This window comes from Nicotiana attenuata, unplaced genomic scaffold (genome assembly GCF_001879085.1).
Source record: "Nicotiana attenuata strain UT unplaced genomic scaffold, NIATTr2, whole genome shotgun sequence".
Classification (NCBI taxonomy): domain Eukaryota; kingdom Viridiplantae; phylum Streptophyta; class Magnoliopsida; order Solanales; family Solanaceae; genus Nicotiana; species Nicotiana attenuata.
In genome coordinates, this window is record NW_017671823.1 from 9,158 (window position 1) to 30,555 (window position 21,398).

At 40.2% G+C, this 21,398-nt stretch overlaps 1 protein-coding gene across 2 annotated transcripts; it reads right to left on the bottom strand.

Annotated features, from left to right (window-relative positions):
* Positions 1-2,540: 2,540 nt before the first annotated feature.
* On the bottom strand, positions 2,541-7,259 carry LOC109210434 (protein STRUBBELIG-RECEPTOR FAMILY 6-like). Of its 2 annotated transcripts, XR_002065559.1 has the most exons (10): positions 6,871-7,259; positions 6,356-6,435; positions 5,306-6,074; positions 4,982-5,230; positions 4,732-4,895; positions 4,578-4,657; positions 4,334-4,481; positions 4,088-4,237; positions 3,503-3,984; positions 2,541-3,126 (listed from the first exon to the last, which is right to left on the bottom strand). XR_002065559.1 is itself a non-coding variant. In XM_019373852.1 (9 exons), the coding sequence occupies exons 1-9, from the start codon at positions 7,103-7,105 to the stop codon at positions 3,742-3,744; spliced, it is 2,118 nt and encodes a 705-aa protein (XP_019229397.1). In that variant the 5' UTR covers positions 7,106-7,259; the 3' UTR covers positions 3,271-3,741. The 2 variants fall into 2 exon arrangements, 1 of the variants encoding a protein (XP_019229397.1); XM_019373852.1 differs by lacking the exon at positions 2,541-3,126 and having other exon boundaries at positions 3,271-3,984.
* Positions 7,260-21,398: the final 14,139 nt, after the last annotated feature.

Genomic DNA, 21,398 nt, shown 5'->3' on the forward strand with positions numbered 1-21,398 from the left:
GCACGCATAACCTGATGACTTTCCAACATAGGGTCACACTCTCTAGTTGATGCCAGCATAACCTGATGACTTTTCAACATAGGGTCCCACTCCCTAGATGATGCTAGCATACCCTGATGATTTTCCAACATAGGTTCACCACTCCCTAGTTGATGCAAGCATAACCTGATGTCTTTCCAACATAGGGTCATCACTCCCTAGTTGATGCAAGTTTGATGACTTTCCAACATAGGGTCCCACTCCCTAGTTCATGCCAGCATAACCTAATGACTTTCCAACATAGGGTCCCACTCCCTAGTCGATGCCAGCATTACCTGATGATTTTCCAACATAAAGTCACCACTCCTTAGTTGATGCAAGCATAACCTGATGACTTTCCAACATAGGGTCCCACTCCCTAGTTGATGCGAGCATAACCTAATGACTTTCCAACATAGGGTCCTACTTTTTAGTTGATGCCAGCATAACCTGATGATTTTCCAACATAAGGTCACCACTCCCTAGTTGATGCAAGCATAACCTGATGACTTTCCAACATAGGGCCCCACTCCCTAGTTGATGCGAGCATAACCTGATAACTTTCCAACATAGGGACCCACTCCATGGTTAATGCCAGCATAACCTGATGACTTTCCAACATAGGTTCTCGCTCCCTAGTTGATGCCAGCATAACGTATGACTTTCCAACATAGGGTCCTACTCCCTAGTTGATGCCAGCATAACCTGATGATTTTCCAACATAAGGTCACCGCTGCCTAGTTGATGCAAGCATAACCAGATGACTTTCCAACATAGTGTCCCACTTCCTAGTTGATGCGTGCATAACCTGATGACTTTCCACCATGGGGTCTCACTCCCTAGTTGATGCTAGCATTACCTGATGACTTTCCAACATAGAGTCTCACTCCCTAGTTGATGCTAGCATACCTTGATGAATTTCCAACATTGGTTCACCACTCCCTAGTTGATGCAAGCACAACTTGATGCCTTTCCAACATAGGGTCACCATTCCCTAGTTAATGCAAGTTTGACGACTTTCCAACATAGGGTCTCACTCCCTAGTTCATGCCAGCATAACCAAATGACTTTCCAACACAGGGTCTCACTCCCTAGTTGATGTCAACATAACATGATGACTTTCCAACATAGGGTCCCACTCCCTAGTTGATATCAGCATAACCTAATGATTTTCCAATATTAGTCACCACTCCCTAGTTGTTGCAAGCATAACCTGATGAATTTCCAACATAGGGTCCCATTCTAGTTTGAATCACAGATACTTCCAGTATAATCTACTGGAAATTTTTGAGTTTTACATATTAAATTAAGAAAACTGCAGTATTTTATACTGGTGTTTTACTCTATACAATTTTTTTATAATTTTTTATTGCAGTTCGAATGAAAGATATTTCCAGCATAATACATTGGAGTTTTATGAGTTTAACATATTAATTTATAAAGCTTCAACGTATTATACTGGCGTTATCTTTTGTACCATTTTATGCATTATTTTTTCTGGTTTTTAATTAAAGATCCCTCCAGTATTATATGCTGCAGACTTTGTATCTTTCGCGTACGTAATTATAAAAGTTTAGCATTTTATTCACAACATTAGGGAAACCTTAAAAATTTAGATGTGTTTCTTCTGGTTTGAATCACAGATACTTCCAATATAATCTTCTGGAAATTTCTGAGATTTACATATTAAATTAAGAAAAATGCAGCATTTTATACTGGTGTTTTATTCCATACCATTTTTTTATAATTTTGTATAGTGCTTTGAATGAAAGATACTTCCAGTATAATACATTGGAGTTTTATCAGTTTTACATATTAATTCAAAAAACTCCAGTGTATTATACTTGTGTTTTGTTCTGGTTTTGAATCAAGCACTACAACACCATTTTATGAGATACTTCCAGCATAATAAGTTGGGAGTTTCTCAGTTTTAGATATTAATTGAGAAAAGTCCAGCATATTATACTGGCGTTTTGTTTTGCACGATTTTATATTATTTTTTGTGGTTTTGAATTAAAGATATCTCCAGTACTATAGATGTGTAAACACAGATATTTCGAGTATAATATATGCATAATTTAGATATTCCAGTATACCTCCAATACTATATGTTGGAGTTCATGTTGTTTTTCATATGAAAAATTTATAATAAAGTTAGAACAATGCATATTTTATTAGTTACGATCTGAATTACAAACAAGAAGATATATAATACAATTAAGCACAGATTAACGCATTGAGAAAATTCGAGATTAACACAGATTAAAGCATTAAGAACAAACCATAAAATTCGAAAATCAGAAGAATAATTGAGAGCTTACTTCACTCAATTATTTTACTGATTTTTTGAATTTTCTGGGTTGAATTACAAATGAGAAGAATCATAGAGTATCACATTGAAGTCTGTGATCGTAGAAGAATACAAATATCTAACAAGAGAAATTCAAATAATCAGAAAAATAATTGAGAGAGCTTACTTCGATCTGTATATTGACGCCGCAAGATTCTGCTAAAACAGAATATGAAATCAAGTCGCGTAAATTTTATAAAGAGAGTAGGGGTATTTTAGTCAACAAATTGTTAACGTGCTTACTTAGTGGTTAAATATAGTTGACCTTTGATTATGTGGCTAAATTTGATTGACCAGGCAAAGCGCCTTGAAGCTAGCTAATCCAGCCAGCAAGCCATAAAAGAAAGGGGAAAATTAGTAAAGGTGCCCTGTGCGAAACTAACTCTTCTAAAACCTGAAATGGGGAAGGAGAACCCGAAGCTTCTTTAGTTCTAGATGATGCAGATCCAATCTCATCTCCTGAGCTATACCTATAACTTATGCAAATTTTTATTTTCCCGAACTTAGTTAATAAATAAGGCGAGATGGAGACCCTGATTTGGACCCTCATGATCGAGCTTATGATTGTAAAGAATGCGGAGTCATAGTCAAACGATTCAAACCAGGTTGAGAGCGCCGAAGCTTATCCAGCTGAAGCACTCACTTCAACTCCTGTCCTTGGCCATTTGTAAATTTTTCGCGTGTGATAGTATAAGCGTAAGGTCTTCACTGTCACTCTAAAATCCGAGTCATCCGAGTCATTATATATTTGCAGTGACCTAATCCACAAGTACAAATTAAAGAATCAAAAATGGAAATCGGCAAAAAATGATCATAGTCTATAAACTTGTAGCTTATAAAAGAATCATTAAAATTAATTGTGATAAGTTAGTCACCAAAAAATGTAACCGAATATATGTAAATATTCTCAAAAAATGCAATCTAAAATTAAAGTTGCAGTACGAGGTCAAAGAGTAGAAATCCAGAAACGGTTAAACCTCTCTATTGACATACTAAAGTCTGTCTATATCAATCTGATTGTCTCTCAAGAAGCAGACAAACAACAGTAGACTACTACAGTTATTTTCTTCCGACTAAATATGAACTGGAAGTATAATTACACCTCAACTTTCGATTTGATTTACAATCACTCACCTGCGGGCATCTGCTGATCATTTGCTCATTCAGATAACTTACCAACTTTTGACAGCATTGTTACTACACTGGAAAAAAAACTGTGGAAAAAATCAGCCCAGGCAGGGAAGGAGGAGGTCAATAGCTGAAAACCTCTCGTACCAGGACCCAGCAATGGGGCAATCAATGAAGAAGGGAACCTCAGTATTTACAAAAGAAAGGCTACTTGATATAGCCATAGAAACCTATCATAGGAATGGCTAGTCGAAACTTGAAGAGCGACTAAACCTCCCTTGCAAATAATCCTCCACGGAAATGGTTGGTCCTGTGCTGTTACAGGAAAGTGAGGACTCATCCTCCAGATTCATCAATGCAAGATTAATAAAGGATTGTATGTTTGACGCTGGTTGTTCACCATCAACAGCATCTACTTCCTCTGAAGCTTTGCCTTCTTCCCTCGCCCACTTAATTGTTTCTACCTCACCTTGGAGGAGTTTCACCACCTGTTTTATTTTTTGTGCTGTTAAATATAACAAATAAAACAAGGCAGCAGCATATTGTAGTATACAACAACCCCAAGTTGAATAGCAGATGCAGTTTACTCACGATGTCAATTTGAGGTCTAAATCCAGGAGCTCGTCTGATGCAAAGTGATGCAGCTAGGACCATTCTCTCGAATTGATCATGGTCATATGCGTCTATCAAGCTAGGATCTAGCAACTCCCTTATTTCCCCACCCTTCAGAGCTTGTTTCGCCTAAAGATCATTATCAACAATTTGCAAAGCTCAATCTACTATGCACTGGGAAGAGAAAGGATACTCTATTCGTGAATTGCAAAGATGACAACTTACCCACATGACTAAGCTTTCCTGACCTTTCCCGTTTCCATTATCAATTGGCTTTTTACCAGACAAAAGCTCAAGGAGAACAACACCAAATGCATAGACATCAATCTTTTCAGTTATCTTTCCTTGCATAAAGTACTCTGGAGCCAAGTAGCTGCAATACAAGATTAGTTAGAACAAAGGCTCCTATTTTTATATGAAGTGACGAGGATAATTGTTATCTGAAATCAAAATGAAAACTTTAACTTACCCAAATGTTCCAGCAACATCAGCGCTATCTAAATGGTATGAACAACTTGAGGCCAATGTTGCAAGTCCAAAATCTGAAAGCTGAATGCAAGACAGTTGTTAATACTAGTTATTCAAAGCAAGATGTAACACCCTACGGAAGAAGAATAAATTACCTGTGGCACAAAATCATCAGACAGGAGAATGTTTGAAGATTTCACATCCCTATGAATTATGGGGCCATCAGCTGCATTGTGTAGGTGGTCCAGTGCCTCAGCAACACCCAAAGCAACCTTGTACCTATCTTCCCAGCTAAGTGAATTTTGATCCTTTTCAGAACCTAGTATTTTATATCTTTGGTCAGCATAACAAATCAAGAGGAAAAAGAAAGCCTTCAAACAAGCAGGAAATATCTTGTTAAGGTACCATGGAGATTCTCTTCTAAGCTTCCTCTGGATAACAGATCATAAACCAGCAGAAGGTTTTTCTCCTCTAAACAAAATCCAAACAGTGAAATAATGTGCTTGTGGTGCAGAGTCGTAATTATTTCAATCTCCGAAAGAAATTGCTTTGCCACAACTTCTGATGGCTTCAATATTTTTACAGCAAGTTGCTTGCCGTCTGGAAGGCACCCTTTGTAAACCTTACTGCTGCCTCCCTTTCCAATCAAATTTTCTACAAAAATAGTTAAATTTAGTAAAAGTGAGAATGTATGCCAAAATTTTCAAAATTCAGAAAGGTCGGACATACCAGGAAGGAAACTAGAAGTTGCTGAACAAAGCTCCTGGTAGCTAAACAATCTGCAAATAGACGAGTACCTCTCAGTAAGACCCTCCAGTTCCTCAGGAAGGATAATGAAGCACTCATCTGAAAGAGCACTAGCATTACTTCCAAAAGGAATAATTGCTCCCTTCTCTTCATCCAACTTTGTACGATGAGGCTCATCCTTGTCAGATACACTCTGTTTATGATCAGGGTAGATAGCTGCAAAAGATTGCCGACTTGGTCGTTTCCAAACCCATTGCATCATAGATGACCTTTTCGTAGGAGATTTTTCAGATGCCACTATGTTGTGAAGAAACACTCGTCGAAGCAGCGCCCACCGAGACTTTGATTGATGGACTTCAACACTCCTAACAGGCACCAAAGCCATAGCATTGTTCTCAGGACACGAGTCTTTTTCCGCAGCTCTTTTAGGTGTTAAGCTCAAAGGACTTTTTCTCAATGTCTTCCTTCTCTTGAATCTTGATTCGGGCACATCTGAGTCACTAGACTCATCTCCAACTGATGAAGCACCTGCGGCCCTTTGATAGACGATTTTGCCATTGTCAACAGCAATAACTGAGATGCTCTTTGCCACTTTCCTAGCACAGTACTTTGCAATTGACACTGATGACCGGATGGTATGATGGTTGCCTGAAGTCCCAACAATCAAATTTGTAGCACTCTCCAACTTTGCTTCACGAGCAAGAACTTTACGAACTGGTGATCCTCGACAGACTTTAAGCTTCAAATGCACCTGAACAGAGTTCATCTTAATACAAATTCTATTTTTAAACAAAAAAGGAGGTTGGATTTGTCTCCTCTTACTAGGCAGCAGACGAACAGAAAAGAAACTACACAAATCTCAAATCTACTTTACTGTAATCAAACTAACTTGGATCTAAATTTTAGAAGTACCACTAAATTTTTCCCTTTTCTATTTCCCACTTCCTGTTCTGTTAGGGTAGATTATAAATTCTGTGAAGTTATCCACACAGTGAAAGGACGAAGAAGAAAATGAGGGTTTAATGAGAAAACCTGCTTTAAATTGCAGAAGCCTTCATAAGCAGCCAGCATCGAGTCAAATGTCTTCACCAATGCAATAGGCTCTGGTTTTTCTTCAACAATATAAAAAAAGGTATATATTCAGTATTGCAGTCCAGAAATATTGGAGATAACAAAAAAAATCAGAAGAAGAAGAAGAAGAAAGCAAATGAAAATGAAAAAAATTGGTGAGAAATTAAAAGTTGCGAGCAATTACATTGTTAAATGAAGCGGTGTGTAAAATGTGACAATTTCACAATACCCGTTATACAGAGCAGAAAAGACCGTAAAAACTAACAGAGAAAACTGAAACAAATAGCAAAAACAATTTTTTTAAAGAAAAAACAGAAATTGCCATAACTATTATCCATCAATCAACGAGTAAACTGAGACAGAAATGTATAATACCCATTACGAAAATACTAGGGTATCCGAACTAATCTACAACTTTTTCCACTAAAACAAAAACAAATAAATTGCAAAAATTATGGAGTGAATTATTTATTTACCAGTAGTATTTGGATCGAGAACATGAACAGCAACAACATGATCTCCAGGCTGAGCGACCTTAACCAAAGCCCACGTCAGCAACTCTTTACTCCTGGAATCTAACTTCACTCCCACCACGGCCACCACCCTTCCACCGCCGCCCACTTCTTCTCCGGCGCCACCATTTTTATCACCATAATTAATAATATTACCGTCGCTTTCCACGATACTACAGTTACCAGTACACACTTTCATTGCTCCGTCGTGATTTGTAGCGAAAAGGGCGCAGTGTGTAATGGTGTGTTTTCCGCTTTCTCTCTTTCTCTCTCTAGAAATGCATTGGGGTTTGAGAGAGAATCGCACACTGCACTTTTGTGTGTGTGTGTATAAATTAGGAAAATGAGAAATGATGAATTGTTTACTCCCCATATATAACTGATTTTGTCAGAAAGGGTGGTGGGGTGGTGTATGTGTGTGATCGCAAATTCCGGTGTGGAATCTACGTAAGGCATCTTTCTTTTTCCTTTTCAGCATTTAATCAAAATAGAAAAATGTATATTTTTAGAAATAAAAGATGATAATACATTAATATATATATATATATATATATATATATATATTATATGCTTTTTATCAAGCAGATATAATTAATTTCAACTAACTGATCAATTTTGTAGTTTGTCCTTTAAAATATGTCTCACTCACACTATAAATATTTTTCACAACATAATTTAACGTAGTATACTTTCTTTGATCCGAAATATGTATCTTTTGGCCTAGTCATTTTGGTAAAAATAAGTGTCCTACAGAAAATCAAGAGACATTAATTATTAGTATTATTTTAAATCTATCCCATCTCTACTAAAGGATAGATGATCTAAGAATATGAGGAGAGATAAAACGATAATATGAGGAAATACAATGAATAACTCAGTCAAATGATTCCTGTTATAATGTTATTATTAATAAATAATGAATATTTATTTTACACCGGAGGAAGTATCAATTAGTAAGTATTTATCACATAGATTTATTTATACCTTATTGTGTAAAAAAAAAATTACACCGCAAGTTTATATACTCCCTTAGACTATTTTTTAAAATTTGGACCATATGCGATTTGTTATAGCATCATGAATGACAATGAAATTGACAGGAGTCTTGATTTTGTAGGAGTGAGACAACCTACATCTCATTATTATGACATGAAAAAGTTAAAACAAACATATTTCTCTATACGAAATAAATTTTATTTAGTAATAAAATGTTTTCCAAAAAGGTAAACTTTTACCAGTTTGTCAGAAATTAATTTTTTTTTCTTAAACGTTTTCTCTAATTATAATCCACAACACATAAACTATACTTTCAAAAACTTTCCATAGCTCATTTTCTCAAAATTAGATTGGGAAAAGAATAGGAAGAAAAACTTTTCACTAATAGTTTTGATTTTTCTTTTTTAGCATACCACGTCAAAAAGCTAAGAACAGAAAGTTTACTTGAAAAAGAAATAAAAATCACTTTTAAAATTTTGAAACTCATCTTTAACATTTTTTTTAAAATTCATCTTCACAAATTAAATGAAATAAATAACCAAACAATAGTTTGAAGATGAGTTTCCGAAAAAATAAGTATGGACAAACGAGTCGTTAGTCCTCTCTCGTGTAGACGAGGACGCAATTTCCTATATGTAGAAAAATTTGTTTGTGTTTGTCTTTGATTATCGTTTGCTTAATGAGAAAAAAATTTAGCGAAAATAGCCTCGAAAAGAGCAAATAAAAGAGGGAACACTGCTTTTAAAGTAAAACAGTGGATTTTATATCTAACAAAATCTCCTCAAATTAGCATTATATTCTAATGATCATAATCATGGATAGTGCATGTTTTAGCATCAAATGTTCCGTAAAACAACTACATTTGTGCATGACGAAAGATAAATCTTATACCAATATAAACCGGTTTAAAAAAGTCGCTAAACGCACAAAGTATCTCGTATTCATGTAAGGTTCAGGAAAAGGACGTCTTGGGTTGATATAGACAGCATATCCTAATGCAAGTATTAGTGGCCGCTTTTATGGCTCGGACTCATGAATTAATAAATTTGGTGAAAACTTAATTATTTTTCCAGTATGAAATATCTTTGTTTCCTTAATCTACTACTATATGAAGCCATCTATTTTGGAATAACTTATAAGGATTATGATATTGATGATTTGAAAATTATTAGGAAATTAGATTCGCAACTTGATGAAATTAAGTTACTTTCACATTGCAAGTTTCCTACAATCAAAGGGACACAATCATAAAAGGTAATAGGATCTCCTTAGTAGCATAATAAAAAGCCGTTGACTCATTATATTTTCATTTTTTTCAACCTCTTGAATTAAATGAGAAAATAATATATTTCCTTAAGTAAACATGTTTAGCAGATTATTGCAATTATGAATTATGTCTATGTTGCAGACTGAACGATTTATTTTCTTTTTTCCCCTGGCACTTTGACCACAATATGTAACTGCCTTGCTTGTTATGACAAATGAGTGAAGTGCTTTTAATGCACTTGAACCCTCTAATCCTCAAGAAGAGAGTAAATTAGTTCAAGAAATAACGGATTTTATTATTAGCCAACATTATGTAGATTAACGGCTTGTTTGGATGGTTGTTACCTGTTGTATTGTATCGTATTATTACTTTAAATACAATGTTTGTTTTGATTGTTACTTATATTTTATTATATCGTATCGTTAAATCTTTCGTCATGTAACGACGAAAAGTGCAGCTTTATGAAACGGCCGAGTTGGTGTGGTCGCGTCGTTTCCTTAATTTTTTCTCCCATCTTGCCCTTTTTTTATTATTAAATAATTATATTTTATTCTTTACCCCATCATTTTTAGTTATATAATAAACCTCATACCTTATTTTTTATTTATAATATTACAAGTTTATTCTTCATATTGTTGGTGCATGACATCATGAAACGATGGCAAACAATACAATCTATCCAAACATTGTATACATCAAAACGGTACAGTACATACGATACTATATGATACATTATGAAACGATACATAACAACCATCCAAACAAGCTGTAAGTATTCGTGTAACATGTAGGTCATGAGTTCGAGCCGTGAAAACAACCACTAACGCTTGCATTAGAATATGCTATCTATATCACACCCTTCAAGGTGCGGCCCTTCTACACATCCTGCGTGAATGCGAAATATTTTGTGCATCGGACTGTTTTTTTGTTAGTTAGTTTATTCGTGGAGAATCCAATAAAAATCAAGAAAATGCTCGTTTATGGAGGCTACACATTCATTTTGGTAGACCCATTTTCAACTAGCATTTATGGTCAAATTCTTTAGTAAATTATTCGTTTTGCTAAAGAGTGATGTTTCATGTTTGGGACCAGCCAATATTCTGTATCCAATGCTGCTATTCCAAGGCATCTACAGAGTTTACCAACCCCACAAGTAAAATAAAATTAAATATTAAAATTATATAAAAAGACAACCTAAAAGTATCATAATAAAGTGAAAAAGAGGAAAAGAAGGAAAGGGAGAGGAAAGGCATAAAGGGATTATATAATGATGGACGTGTTAAAGAAATGAATGTTAATGTAATGATATCAAGACTGTTCTTTTGACCCTTCTTTCAGGTCCAAAGAATAAAGTTCATGGTCTTAAGAAAGAAAATAAGTGGATAAAATAAAGTCATGACGGAATTAAAAGTTTTAAAAGAATTTTGAGCATAATTCCGCCTAGACTTTTAGGCAAGAAGTACACTGGTACCCGTTTATCCTAAAATTCGAGTAACAATTAGATGTATATTGTGGTTTTAAGAATATATAATTCAATCAAATGTCAATTGATAAACAAGCAATTAAATAGAAAAATTAGAGAATAAAATTGATCAAACCAGTATGGTAGCCAAATTTCGACCCCGACCTGTGATAGCCTCGAGGTATGATAATAAAAATAGCAAATGATAAAGCAACTTTGATGAACACTAGAACGAAATAGCAAGAAAGTAATGGGCGTATATACTCTTCTTAGTGAATAATGATCCTTACAAATGAATGGAATTCCTCTTTGTATAATAAAGGATTCCTAATTAAGGTATACTTCTAATACAGTAGGAAATCACATTAACAGCTGATTAACCGTCATAGATTGATTCATTTCGAGATTATGCCACGATCCTCGAGCAATCGCGGTATCTCGCCCTTTCCGTTATAAAACTATTCCGATGTTATTCGGAGTATGTCCCTTTCTGGCCTCGATTGATGTCGACCTCGATCTGAAAAAGGCTTCGAGTTCGAACTCGACGTGCTAGCTCTTCGACGTGCCATTCCTATCTCGACCAAATAGTGAAATCGGGTAACCCTAATTTCTACCTTATACAGATAGTCCCCTCGTTTCTTAGAGTAAAATGATAAGAAACGACTTGAGCCTCGATCTTCTGAAGACCTCGATAGTGATGTCGTCCCTGTGACGTAAGCGATCGAGGTGACAGAAACGTCCCGTCGGTACAGTTCTCCCAATCATTAATGTTTGTCAGCAGGTGGTCAGCTACTAGCGCCATCGAACTGTCGCCGTGTACCTATAAATACATGTTCTTATTTGAATCAAAAACTTTACTTCCGCCTTTAAATTTCCTCTCTTCATCTCTTCTCTTTCACAACCTGTTGATTCAACCTTTTTTGCACCAAAAATACCAAGCTCCAGCTCTTTTCGCTTCCTTCTACCTAAACCAATGGCGAAAACTTCCAAGACCGTCCCGCAAAAGGTAAAGCTTCTTCCTCTTCTTCCCGGCCGGCCGGTGACAAAACACCGATGGAACCACTCCCTCACGAGTACGTTCCCGGCCCTTGCGTCCTAAAAACTGACTTCAAAGTCGAGAATCCTCCATCATTCCCCGGCCGATATGAACACGTATCGAGATAATTTGCTCGATAACGGTAAAATAGCTCGAGACCGTGAAGAAGGACTGCAACTGGGGGGCCGAGGTTGTGGTTCAAATCCCTGCTCCCGAAGAGAGTATCACCACTCACGTGGAGAGGTTTCTGAGTGTATACACTTACCCCTTCACATTGGGTCCTCTTGACCCAGTCACCGTTGAATTTTGCAAGACGTATCAGGTTACCCTCGGCCAGGTGCATCCCTCGTTCTGGCGCATAGTGATCATGCTCCATTTCTTCTCCGGCAAGGCCAAGGGGTTGGAATTCACCCTTGGCCACCTCATACGGCTGTCTCGACCTTGACTTTTTCGAGGATTAATCAAGCTTCAACGCCGATCAACGAAGTCCTTTTTTGCAAGCATCAGTGAGGACAAGGATCGAGGTTGGATGAGCCGGTTCGTGCGGGTAAGGACCTGCGACCTTATCCCCGAGGAAAAACTGTCGTTCCCCGAGAAGTGGAACCCCGATCGTAAGTATTAGCCATTAACCTTCATACTATATTTTTTGCTTAGTGTAACACTTTCATCTATTGTGCAGCGATTGCTTCGATGCCTCACGCGGTCCCCGACGTCGAAGACTGGGTTCAGAAGCTGGCTGCAACTTCCTCTCATGACGAGCGCCGCTGGCGTGACTTAGCAAAGGGCAGATGGGAGGCCAAGAATCATGGTAAGCTTATCTTGTATGCTTTCGACACCCCTTTCTCAAACATTTCTTTTTGTTCACACTTGACTCCTTTTTACATAGGCCTCGGGGACGTTGCTGAGATGAGGCCGGCCCCGCCTCGGGAAGAGGTGTCTCCCAAACCGGCCAAGGACAAGAAAAGGAGAAGGGCCTCACCTTCTGATACCCCGAAGTCCAAGAAGAGCAAGGACCGTAAATTGAAGGACGATTCTGCCACTCTATATACCAACGTAGCCCAAACGCTACGAGATGAAGAAGAGGAGGGGGAAGATGATGGTTGTGAGCCGGTGCCTTGAAAGAGGGGGAGCGTCGAAGCTCCAAAAATAGCTAGGCCGATAACGGTCGAGAAAACTCACCCTAGGACCGAGGAGATCTCGGAAGCTATCCGAGCAAAGTTCCTGAGCCATCGGGGCCTGAAGATACTTCCTGTCGTGATGAAAAAATGGCGAGTGTGCCCGAAGGGTCCGGTAGTAGGGCTCTTCAAAAGGGAGAGAGTGCCCCAAGTGACTTGCTTAGGGCAATTACTATTGATGATTCGCTGCCCGGCCCTGAATTTTCTGAAGGGCAATTTTGGGAGGCTCGATCTATGGAGACACCCGATGTGGGAACGACCCACGATGGGAAGACATATTCCACGGCTGCCTTGTAGGGGTCGATGATGTTTCCGACCTAGACGCGACGATGGTTTTTGACGAGGCCCATCACATCCTGAACCAGGTAAACTTCATTCCCTGTTATCACGTTTGTTTTTATTTCCTTCTTGCTGATTTCTTTCCTTTCTCTATAGGCTGTGGTGCTTCATCGGGAAGCGTTCAACAAGTCCCAAGCTGAGCTGAACCGGTGTCAGGCTGGTCTCAAGAAACTTACCGAGGAGAGGGATGCCCTCAAATGCCTCTATGTGAAGAAAGAAGAGGAGATCAGGGACCTCCGAGCAGACTTGGCCCGGGCTCGTAAGGAAGAGGCCGAGCTAGACGAGCAGGTAACTATCATTTTGAAAGAGTATGGTCTACTCGACCAAAAGGATCGAGCTGCTCCGAGAAAAGGTCGATCAGATTAAAGCCGACTACGATCGCTGGAAGGAGAACATGGACCGCCTTGCTGCGAATAAAGAGGCTGCCATGGCCAAATTGTCATCGTCCGAGGTCCAACTTCGGGGCGTCAAAGAGAAAAGTTTAGCCCAGGACAAAAGGATCGAGGAGCTCGAAGCCGAGCTTGCTGAGGCCAAGGCAGAGGTCGGGAAGACGAAGATCGCGGCTGATAAGTCCATAGTCGTGTATTTGGCCGATGTCGAGGCTGCTCAGACGCTGCTATGGGAGGCTTCCGATCGAGAGCGATGGAGCAATGACTTGGCGAAGTGCCTATCTCGGAGGGAGACCCTCGAGGAATTCCATGTTCGAGGTTTTGACCTCTCTAAAGAGATAGCTCAAGCTAAGGCGCTTGAAGATGATACCAGGTTGCTTGTCTCCTCCAACGATGATGACGGTGATGAAGACATCCAAGACGGGTCCGATAACGATGAGGGGGCCGATGGAAAAGCTTCCCCCGAGGGAGAAACCAGCCCCAGCCATAATTAGGATTTTATTTTTCTTTTCCATTTTTGTAAGACCTCTGTCGGTCTCTTGTACATATCCTTCTTCATCAATATATATAAGAAAGTTTCTCTTGAATGCCTTCTCGATTTTTATAAACATGTTTTGCCTTGTAAAATTTTTAGCACAATCTTATTCTTTGAACGGTGCATTCGAGACTTTGTTTTGGGTGGCTTCCTCGATGTCACCATACTCGAGTTCGACTAAGGTTCGAACTTGAGGCATAGGCCCTTAAGGGTTTGTGTCGGATAATGGTGAGTCCCCGAGCCATAGTCAAGTTATTCTTTATTTGGGCTCGGGATAGTCGAACCCTTGGATTCGGATGGAGTGAGAACAAAATCTCAAACTCTAAGTGTATTGGCCCTTAGGCTCGTTAGATCGGGCCAATATGGCCTCTAAAAGATGGCCATTATTCCCTTATTTCGGCTATAAATACTTAGTAAATTTTTTTATGCCTTAGCATGTATTTTTTACCCGTTGGGTTATTTTAGGGTTCGATGTCGATTGAAACCCTCTACTTTTTGTGCCTTAGCATGTTTGTGTTAAGATAATTTGATATTCTTAAGGTTTTTCGAAGGCTGATTTTATCGAAGTCCTTTTGATTATTTGTCGAGTGTAGCCTTTTTTAACCGGTTTTTAAAGAATTTGAAGGCCTATTTTTATTGCGGGATTCAGACGTCTCCGAGCCGCATTAATTTGGCCGTAGCCTTCGGTTATGCCTCTTGAGCTTATTCCCCAATAACACTTCGAAGTGTTAGTCCCTGAGAATGATGGCCTTGGCCTATAAATCGTGGGGTGCCTCTTTGAGGTCTTATAGGTTCGAATTTAGACAACTCGAATATGTCGATCGTCGACGACAGTCCCCGAGTGTTCGCGGTATATTTGTGCTTGGCCCTTGATCCATTTCCCACAAAATTATAAGTATGGAGCTCGTATAGTAGCAAATGTTCTTTGAGACACAAAGTGTTTGATATAGAAAGAATGCTTCTTTGAATAATTTATACATGCGTACATGTTTTGCCATCGGGGCTCGACTAATCTATGTGGACACGGTTCATTCGATCGTTTGCCCTACTACAAAGTTTCCCTATCGAGACCCTTTGACATGAAGTATTTTCCTCGAAAATATAACATCCAAGGGTGATGCCCCCCAGTATTCGAGGTTGATTGTAAAGAAGCCTTGGATACTATTGAATTTTTCTCAGGTAGCACATAATTGTTTCCTTGTTAAAAACCTCGCCGGAAAAACTCATTTGGGATAAAAACCGAGCTAAGGGAAAAAAAGAGCAACGCGTGCTTTAAAACCTAAGGTCCTCGTGTTGAAGAGTTTCTCGACGACCTCGATCGAACACCACTAATAAGTTAGTATCAAATATAAATGGAAAAGGAGAAAGTCATACCTTAGTAATAATGTCGTTTGAGAAGTGATATATTCCAATTGTTCGGCACTAGTTCCCCCTCCATTGTGCCAAGTTTATAAGAACCTTTTCCAATGACACCGAGGACCCGATATGGTCCCTCCCAATTCGGGCCTAGCTTCATTTAGTTTGGGTATCGAGTATTGAGGGTGACTTACCTTAGAACTAAGTCCCCGATTCTGAAGTGGCGAAGGTTGGTTCTTCTATTATAATATCTCTCGATTCTTTGTTTTTGCGCAGCCATCCGAACGAGTGCAGCTTCTCATTTTTCATCCAATAGTTCGAGGCTGGTATTCATAGCCTCGTGATTTGACTCCTCCGTTGCATGTCTAAATCTTGCGCTAGGTTCCCCGACTTCGACTGGAATCAAGGCCTCGGAGTCATATACTAAGGAGAACGGGGTTGCCCCCGTGCTGGACTTCGATGTTGTTCGATACGCCCAAAGGACTTCGGGTAGAATTTCTCTCCATTTCCCCTTAGCGTCGTTCAACCTTTTCTTTAAGTTTTGAATGATATTTTTGTTCGTCGATTTGGCCTGGCCATTCCCACTAGGATGATACGACGTTGATAGTATCCTCTTTATTTTGTGGTCCTCGAGGAATTTTGTTACTTTGCCGCCGACAAATTATTTTCCATTGTCACACACTATCTCGGCGGGTATCCCAAATCGACATACTATGTGATCCAGATGAATTCTATGACCTCTTTCCCTCTCACTTTCTCGAATGCCTATGTTTTAACCCATTTAGAGAAGTAGTCAGTCATAAACAAAATGAATTTAGCTTTACCTGGAGCCGATGGTAGAGGGACAACGATATCTATCCCCCATTTCATGAATGGCCATTGGGGACAGGACTAAATGAAGTTGTTCTCTGGGCTGGTGGATCATTGGTGCAAATCTTTGACATTTATCACATTTTCTAGCAAAATCCTTAGTGTCCTTTTCCTTGCTATCCCAGTAGTATCCTGCCCTAACGATTTTGTGAATTAGTGATTCGGCGCCGGAATGGTTCCTACAAGTGCCTTCATGGACCTCTCGTAAAATATAATCGATGTCTCCTAGTCCTAAACACACTGCCAATGGTCCATCGAATGTCTTTCTGTATAATGTTCCATCTTCGTCCAATGTGAATCGGGCAACTTTGGTTCATAGGGCCCTCGACTCTTTAGAGTTCGACGGGAGCTTTCTGTTCTTCAAGTATTCAATACATTTATTCCTCCAATCCCAGGTCAGGCTTGTAGAGTTTATCTCGATATGACCTTCCTCGATCACAGATCTCGAGAGTTGAACGACAGTCCTCGAGCCGATCTCATCTCCTTCGACCGATGAACCCAGATTTGAGAGTGCATCGGCCTAGCGTTTTGTTCTCGAGGTGCATGGTTTAACGTCCATTCCTTGAAACGGTGCGAAGTTACCTGCAGCTTGTCCAAATACCTTTGCATTCTATCCTCTCGAACTTTGAAGGTTTTGTTTACTTGGTTCACCACCAATAGAGAGTCACACTTGGCTTCAACGACTTCTTCTCCTAAGCTTTTAGCTAGCTCGAGACCTGCAATCATGGCCTCGTACTCGGCCTCATTGTTAGTCCACCTAGAAGTTTTGATAGACTGTCTAATAGTGCTACCCTTAGGCGGCTTCAAAACGATGCCTAGCCCGGACCCCTTCACATTCGAAGCACCGTGCGTGAAAAGAGTCCATACCCCCGATGTTGCGCCCGATTTTAACAAGAGTTCCTTCTGAACTTCAGGTACGAGGGTTGGCGTGAAATCGGCCACGAAGTTCGCTAGAATTTGAGACGTGATGGCCATTCGGGGTTGATATTCGATATCGTACCCACTGAGTTCGACGCCCAATTTGGCCAATCGGCCCGATAATTTGGGCTTGTGCAAAATATTACGAAGTGGGTAAGTGGTTAACACGCATATGAGGTGACATTGAAAGTATGGTTTTAACTTCCTAGAAGCGCTTACCAGTGCAAGTGCCAATATCTCTAAGTGTGGATATCTAGTTTCTGCTTCTAAGGTTCGACTCATATAATAAACAGAAAATTGCGTACCTTGCTCTTCTCGAACCAGGACACCACTTACTGTGATTTCTGATACCACCAAGTACAAGTAAAGTTTCTCATCTGCCTTTGGAGTGTGAAGCAGAGGTAGGCTCGACAGGTAACGCTTTAATTCATCTAATGCATGTTGGCATTCCGGGGTCCAGGCAAAATCGTTCTTCTTTTTTAATAGAGAGAAAAATTTGTGGCTTCGATCCGACGACCTCGAGATGAATCGGCCTAAAGCAGCTATCAGTCCAGTCAGGCTCTGCACGGCTTTTACACTGTCCACGACGGTGATGTCTTCGATGGACTTGATTTAATCGGGGTTGATCTCGATCCCCCGATTCGACACCATTAAGCCCAGAAATTTGCCCGAGCCGACCCCGAAAGCACATTTCTCGGGGTTGAGCTTCATGTTATATTTCCTCAAAATCTCGAACGTTTCCTGCAAATGAACCAAATGGTCCTCTGCGCGCAGGGACTTAACTATCATGTCATCGATATAAACTTCCACTAACTTACCTATTTGTTTTTTGAACATTTTATTCACTAGGTGTTGGTAAGTAGCTCCTGCATTTTTTAGCTCGAAGGGCATTACATTATAATAGTATGTTCCATACTTGGTCATAAATGAAGTCTTTTCCTGGTCTTCCAGGTTCATTTGAATTTGATTGTACCCAGAATAGGCGTCGAGAAAGGTAAGGATCTCGTGGCCAGTCGTGGCATCGATCATGCGATCGATGTTAGGCAGTGGAAAAGAATCTTTAGGACATGCCTTGTTCAAATCCTTATAATCTACACGCATTCTAAGTTTGTTCCCTTTTTTAGGGACTACGACTACATTGGCTAACTATTCAGGATATTTCACCTCCCGAATGGACCCTATTTTGAGAAGTTTAGTCAACTCGTCCTTTATGAACGTGTGCTTTACCTCGGATTGGGGCCTCCTTTTTTGCTTCACCGATTTGAACCTAGGATCCAGGCTCAGCCGATGCGTCGTTATCTCCGGTAGGTTCCCTGTCATGTTTAGTGGGACCAAGCAAAACAATCCATGTTATCAATAAGAAATTGAATAAACTTTTTCCTAAGGTTCGGGAGTTAATCCCGTTCCCAGGTATACCGTTCGCTCGGGAAGGTGTTCGATCAATATAACCTGTTCTAGCTCCTCGACCGTTGATTTGGTGGCGTCGGAATCTTCGGAGACAATAAAGGTTCGAGGGGTTAGAAAATCCTCCTCTTCTTCTTCTATCTCATGCTTCCCTTATTCGGTTGAGGCTAGTGGTTGTGATTGCTATTTGGCTTCCTGTTTACCTTTGATGTTCGATCTTTCCGAGGTTGATAATGTCGATACCGGTGTTATATCGTTGATCGCAAACATTTCGTTTGCAGCATGTTGCTCCCCGTATATTGTTTTTACACCGTTCGACGTCGGGAATTTCATCATTTGGTGAGGGTCGAAGGGACTTCCCTCATAGTGTGGATCCAAGGCCTTCCGAGTAGGGCATTGTACCTCATGTCGCCCTCGATCACGTGGAACTTGGTATCTTGAATGGTTCCAGCCACGTTCACCGGTAGAGTAATATCCCCTTTAGTTGTTTCACTAGACATATTGAAGTTGTTTAAGACGTGAGTTGCGGGGGCACGATTTGATCTTGCAGGCCGAGCTGCTCCACGACCCTTGATCGGATGATATTCGCCGAGCTACATGGATCCACCAAAACACGCTTAACTTGAACTTTATTTAATAAGATAGAAATTACCAGGGCATCGTTGTGGGGCTGAGAGATGCATTTTATTTCTTCGTCGTTGAATGATAAGGAGCCCTCGGGTACGTAATCCCGGGTCCATTTCTCCCTAGTAATTGATACCTTAGTGAGTTTGAATACGGGCCCTTGTGGAATATCGACTCCGCCGACAATCATATGAATGACATGTTGGGATTCCTCCTTTTCATTTTTCCTGTTGGCGTCTCTTTCTCTGAAATGGTTCTTGGCTCGATCGTTGAGGAATTCTTGAAGGTGGCCCTCATTGAATAGACGGGCTACCTCCTCCCTTAATTTCCTGCAATCACCGGTCTTGTGACCATGTGTGCCATGATACTTGCACATCAAATTTGAATTTCATTGGGAAGGATCCGTCTGTATGGGTATGGACCACCTAGTATCTTTGATCCTTCCGATTGCCAGTACAATGCCCGATACGTCTATGCTAAAGTTATATTCCGATAACCGAGGTACCTCTATGGGATCAACTTGCTTATCAAAACCACTTTTGCTCATCAGTCCCCGAGAATTCTGTCCTCGATCACTTCTTTGATCATTCCGGGCTAAATTGCATCCTGAACCATTGTTCCTTCGATCTGCGGTATATGGTTGATATCGTTCCTTGTTCGGCCTCGGTTCCTTGTCGACGTCCATCTGGGCCTTAACTGCCGATCTGTTTGGATGTACTGACCCAGAAGGAGCTACTAATTGGTCGTCCTCGACCCTGATCTTCGATTGATATTGATTGTGCACATCTCCCCAAGCTACAGCTGGATAATCGACCAAATTTTGTTTCAACTGGTGATGCTACCGAACTCCGCTCGTTCAACCCTTGGGTGAAATCTTGAACGGCCCAATCATATATGGCCGGTGGTAAATCCATGCGCTCCATTTGAAATCGGGATACGAACTCCCTCAGCATTTCGTTATCGTTTTGTCTTACCTTGAAAAGGTCCAATTTTCTTGTTGCGAACTTTATGGCCCCGGCGTGTGCTTTTACGAAAGAATCCTCTAACATGGCAAATGAGTCGATGGAATTTGGCGGCAGGTTGTGATACCAAATCATTGCTCCCTTTGAAAGGGTCTCTCAGAACTTTTTCAACAGCGCAGATTCGATCTCATCATCTTCTAAATCGTTACCCTTGATGGCGCATGTGTATGAAGTAACATGTTCGTTGGGATCGGTGGTCCCATTATATTTGGGTATGTGGCTTACGAAAGTCCTTTGGAATAGGCTTCGGAGCCGCACTTTGAGGAAACGGCTTTTGCACAAACTTCTTCGAATACATCCCTTTCAAGACTAGTGGTGCCCCCGGTATCCGATCAACTCGAGAGTTGTATGTCTCACCTTTTTTTTCATTAGCTTCGATTTTCTTTTCTCCTGACTCGATTCTCTTGGTGAGCTCCTCGAGCATTTTCATTACTGCAGGATCGGTCCCCAATCCGTTACCACTTGACCTCTCTGGCACTGGCTCGGTACGGCGTGTAAATTCCGGCTCGACCCCACTTGGAGTTCTATGTTGATTTTGAAGCTGAGCAATAGTGGCCTGCTGAGCGTGTAGCATCTCGAATATCACCTGGAGACTAACTCCCCCGTCTCCTACGCCCTATGTACCTTGGCCACCAGATCGACCTTCCCTGCGCACACTCCCTTCGGGGTCCGCGCCTAAGTCCGCATTTAAAGCGATGTGCAAACTGACATCAATTGGATCGGCAACCGTACTCCCCCGAGGTTAACCGGTGGCACCCCGGCTCCTTGAGCAATTACATTGTCATTTTCCGCGTGAAACCCGAGACCATCGTCACCATGTACGGGTGCATTTTGTGAGTTTTACATGTTTTAACTTGAAAGCAAAAATATTTGACAAGAACAAGCGTGAAATAATGTGTGTTATCAAAATCAGCACTGAACAATCACTATTATCCTTAGCCCCATGGTGGACGCCAAACTGTTTACCCTAAAATTCGAATAACAATTAAACTTATATTGTGGTTTTAAGGATATGTGATTCAATCCCATGCCAATTGATAAACAAGCAATTAAATAGATAAATTAGAGAATAAAATTGATCAAACTAGTATAGTAGCCA

Excerpts from the sequence above, each read along its gene's own strand:
- LOC109210434 (XM_019373852.1), bottom strand. The coding sequence starts at position 7,105 with ATGAAAGTGTGTACTGGTAACTGTAGTATCGTGGAAAGCGACGGTAAT. Across the intron at positions 6,075-6,355 it reads GCTTCTGCAATTTAAAGCAG|GTGCATTTGAAGCTTAAAGT; the intron begins GTTTTCTCATTA and ends AACTCTGTTCAG. Across the intron at positions 4,658-4,731 it reads CTGATGATTTTGTGCCACAG|CTTTCAGATTTTGGACTTGC; the intron begins GTAATTTATTCT and ends TCTTGCATTCAG.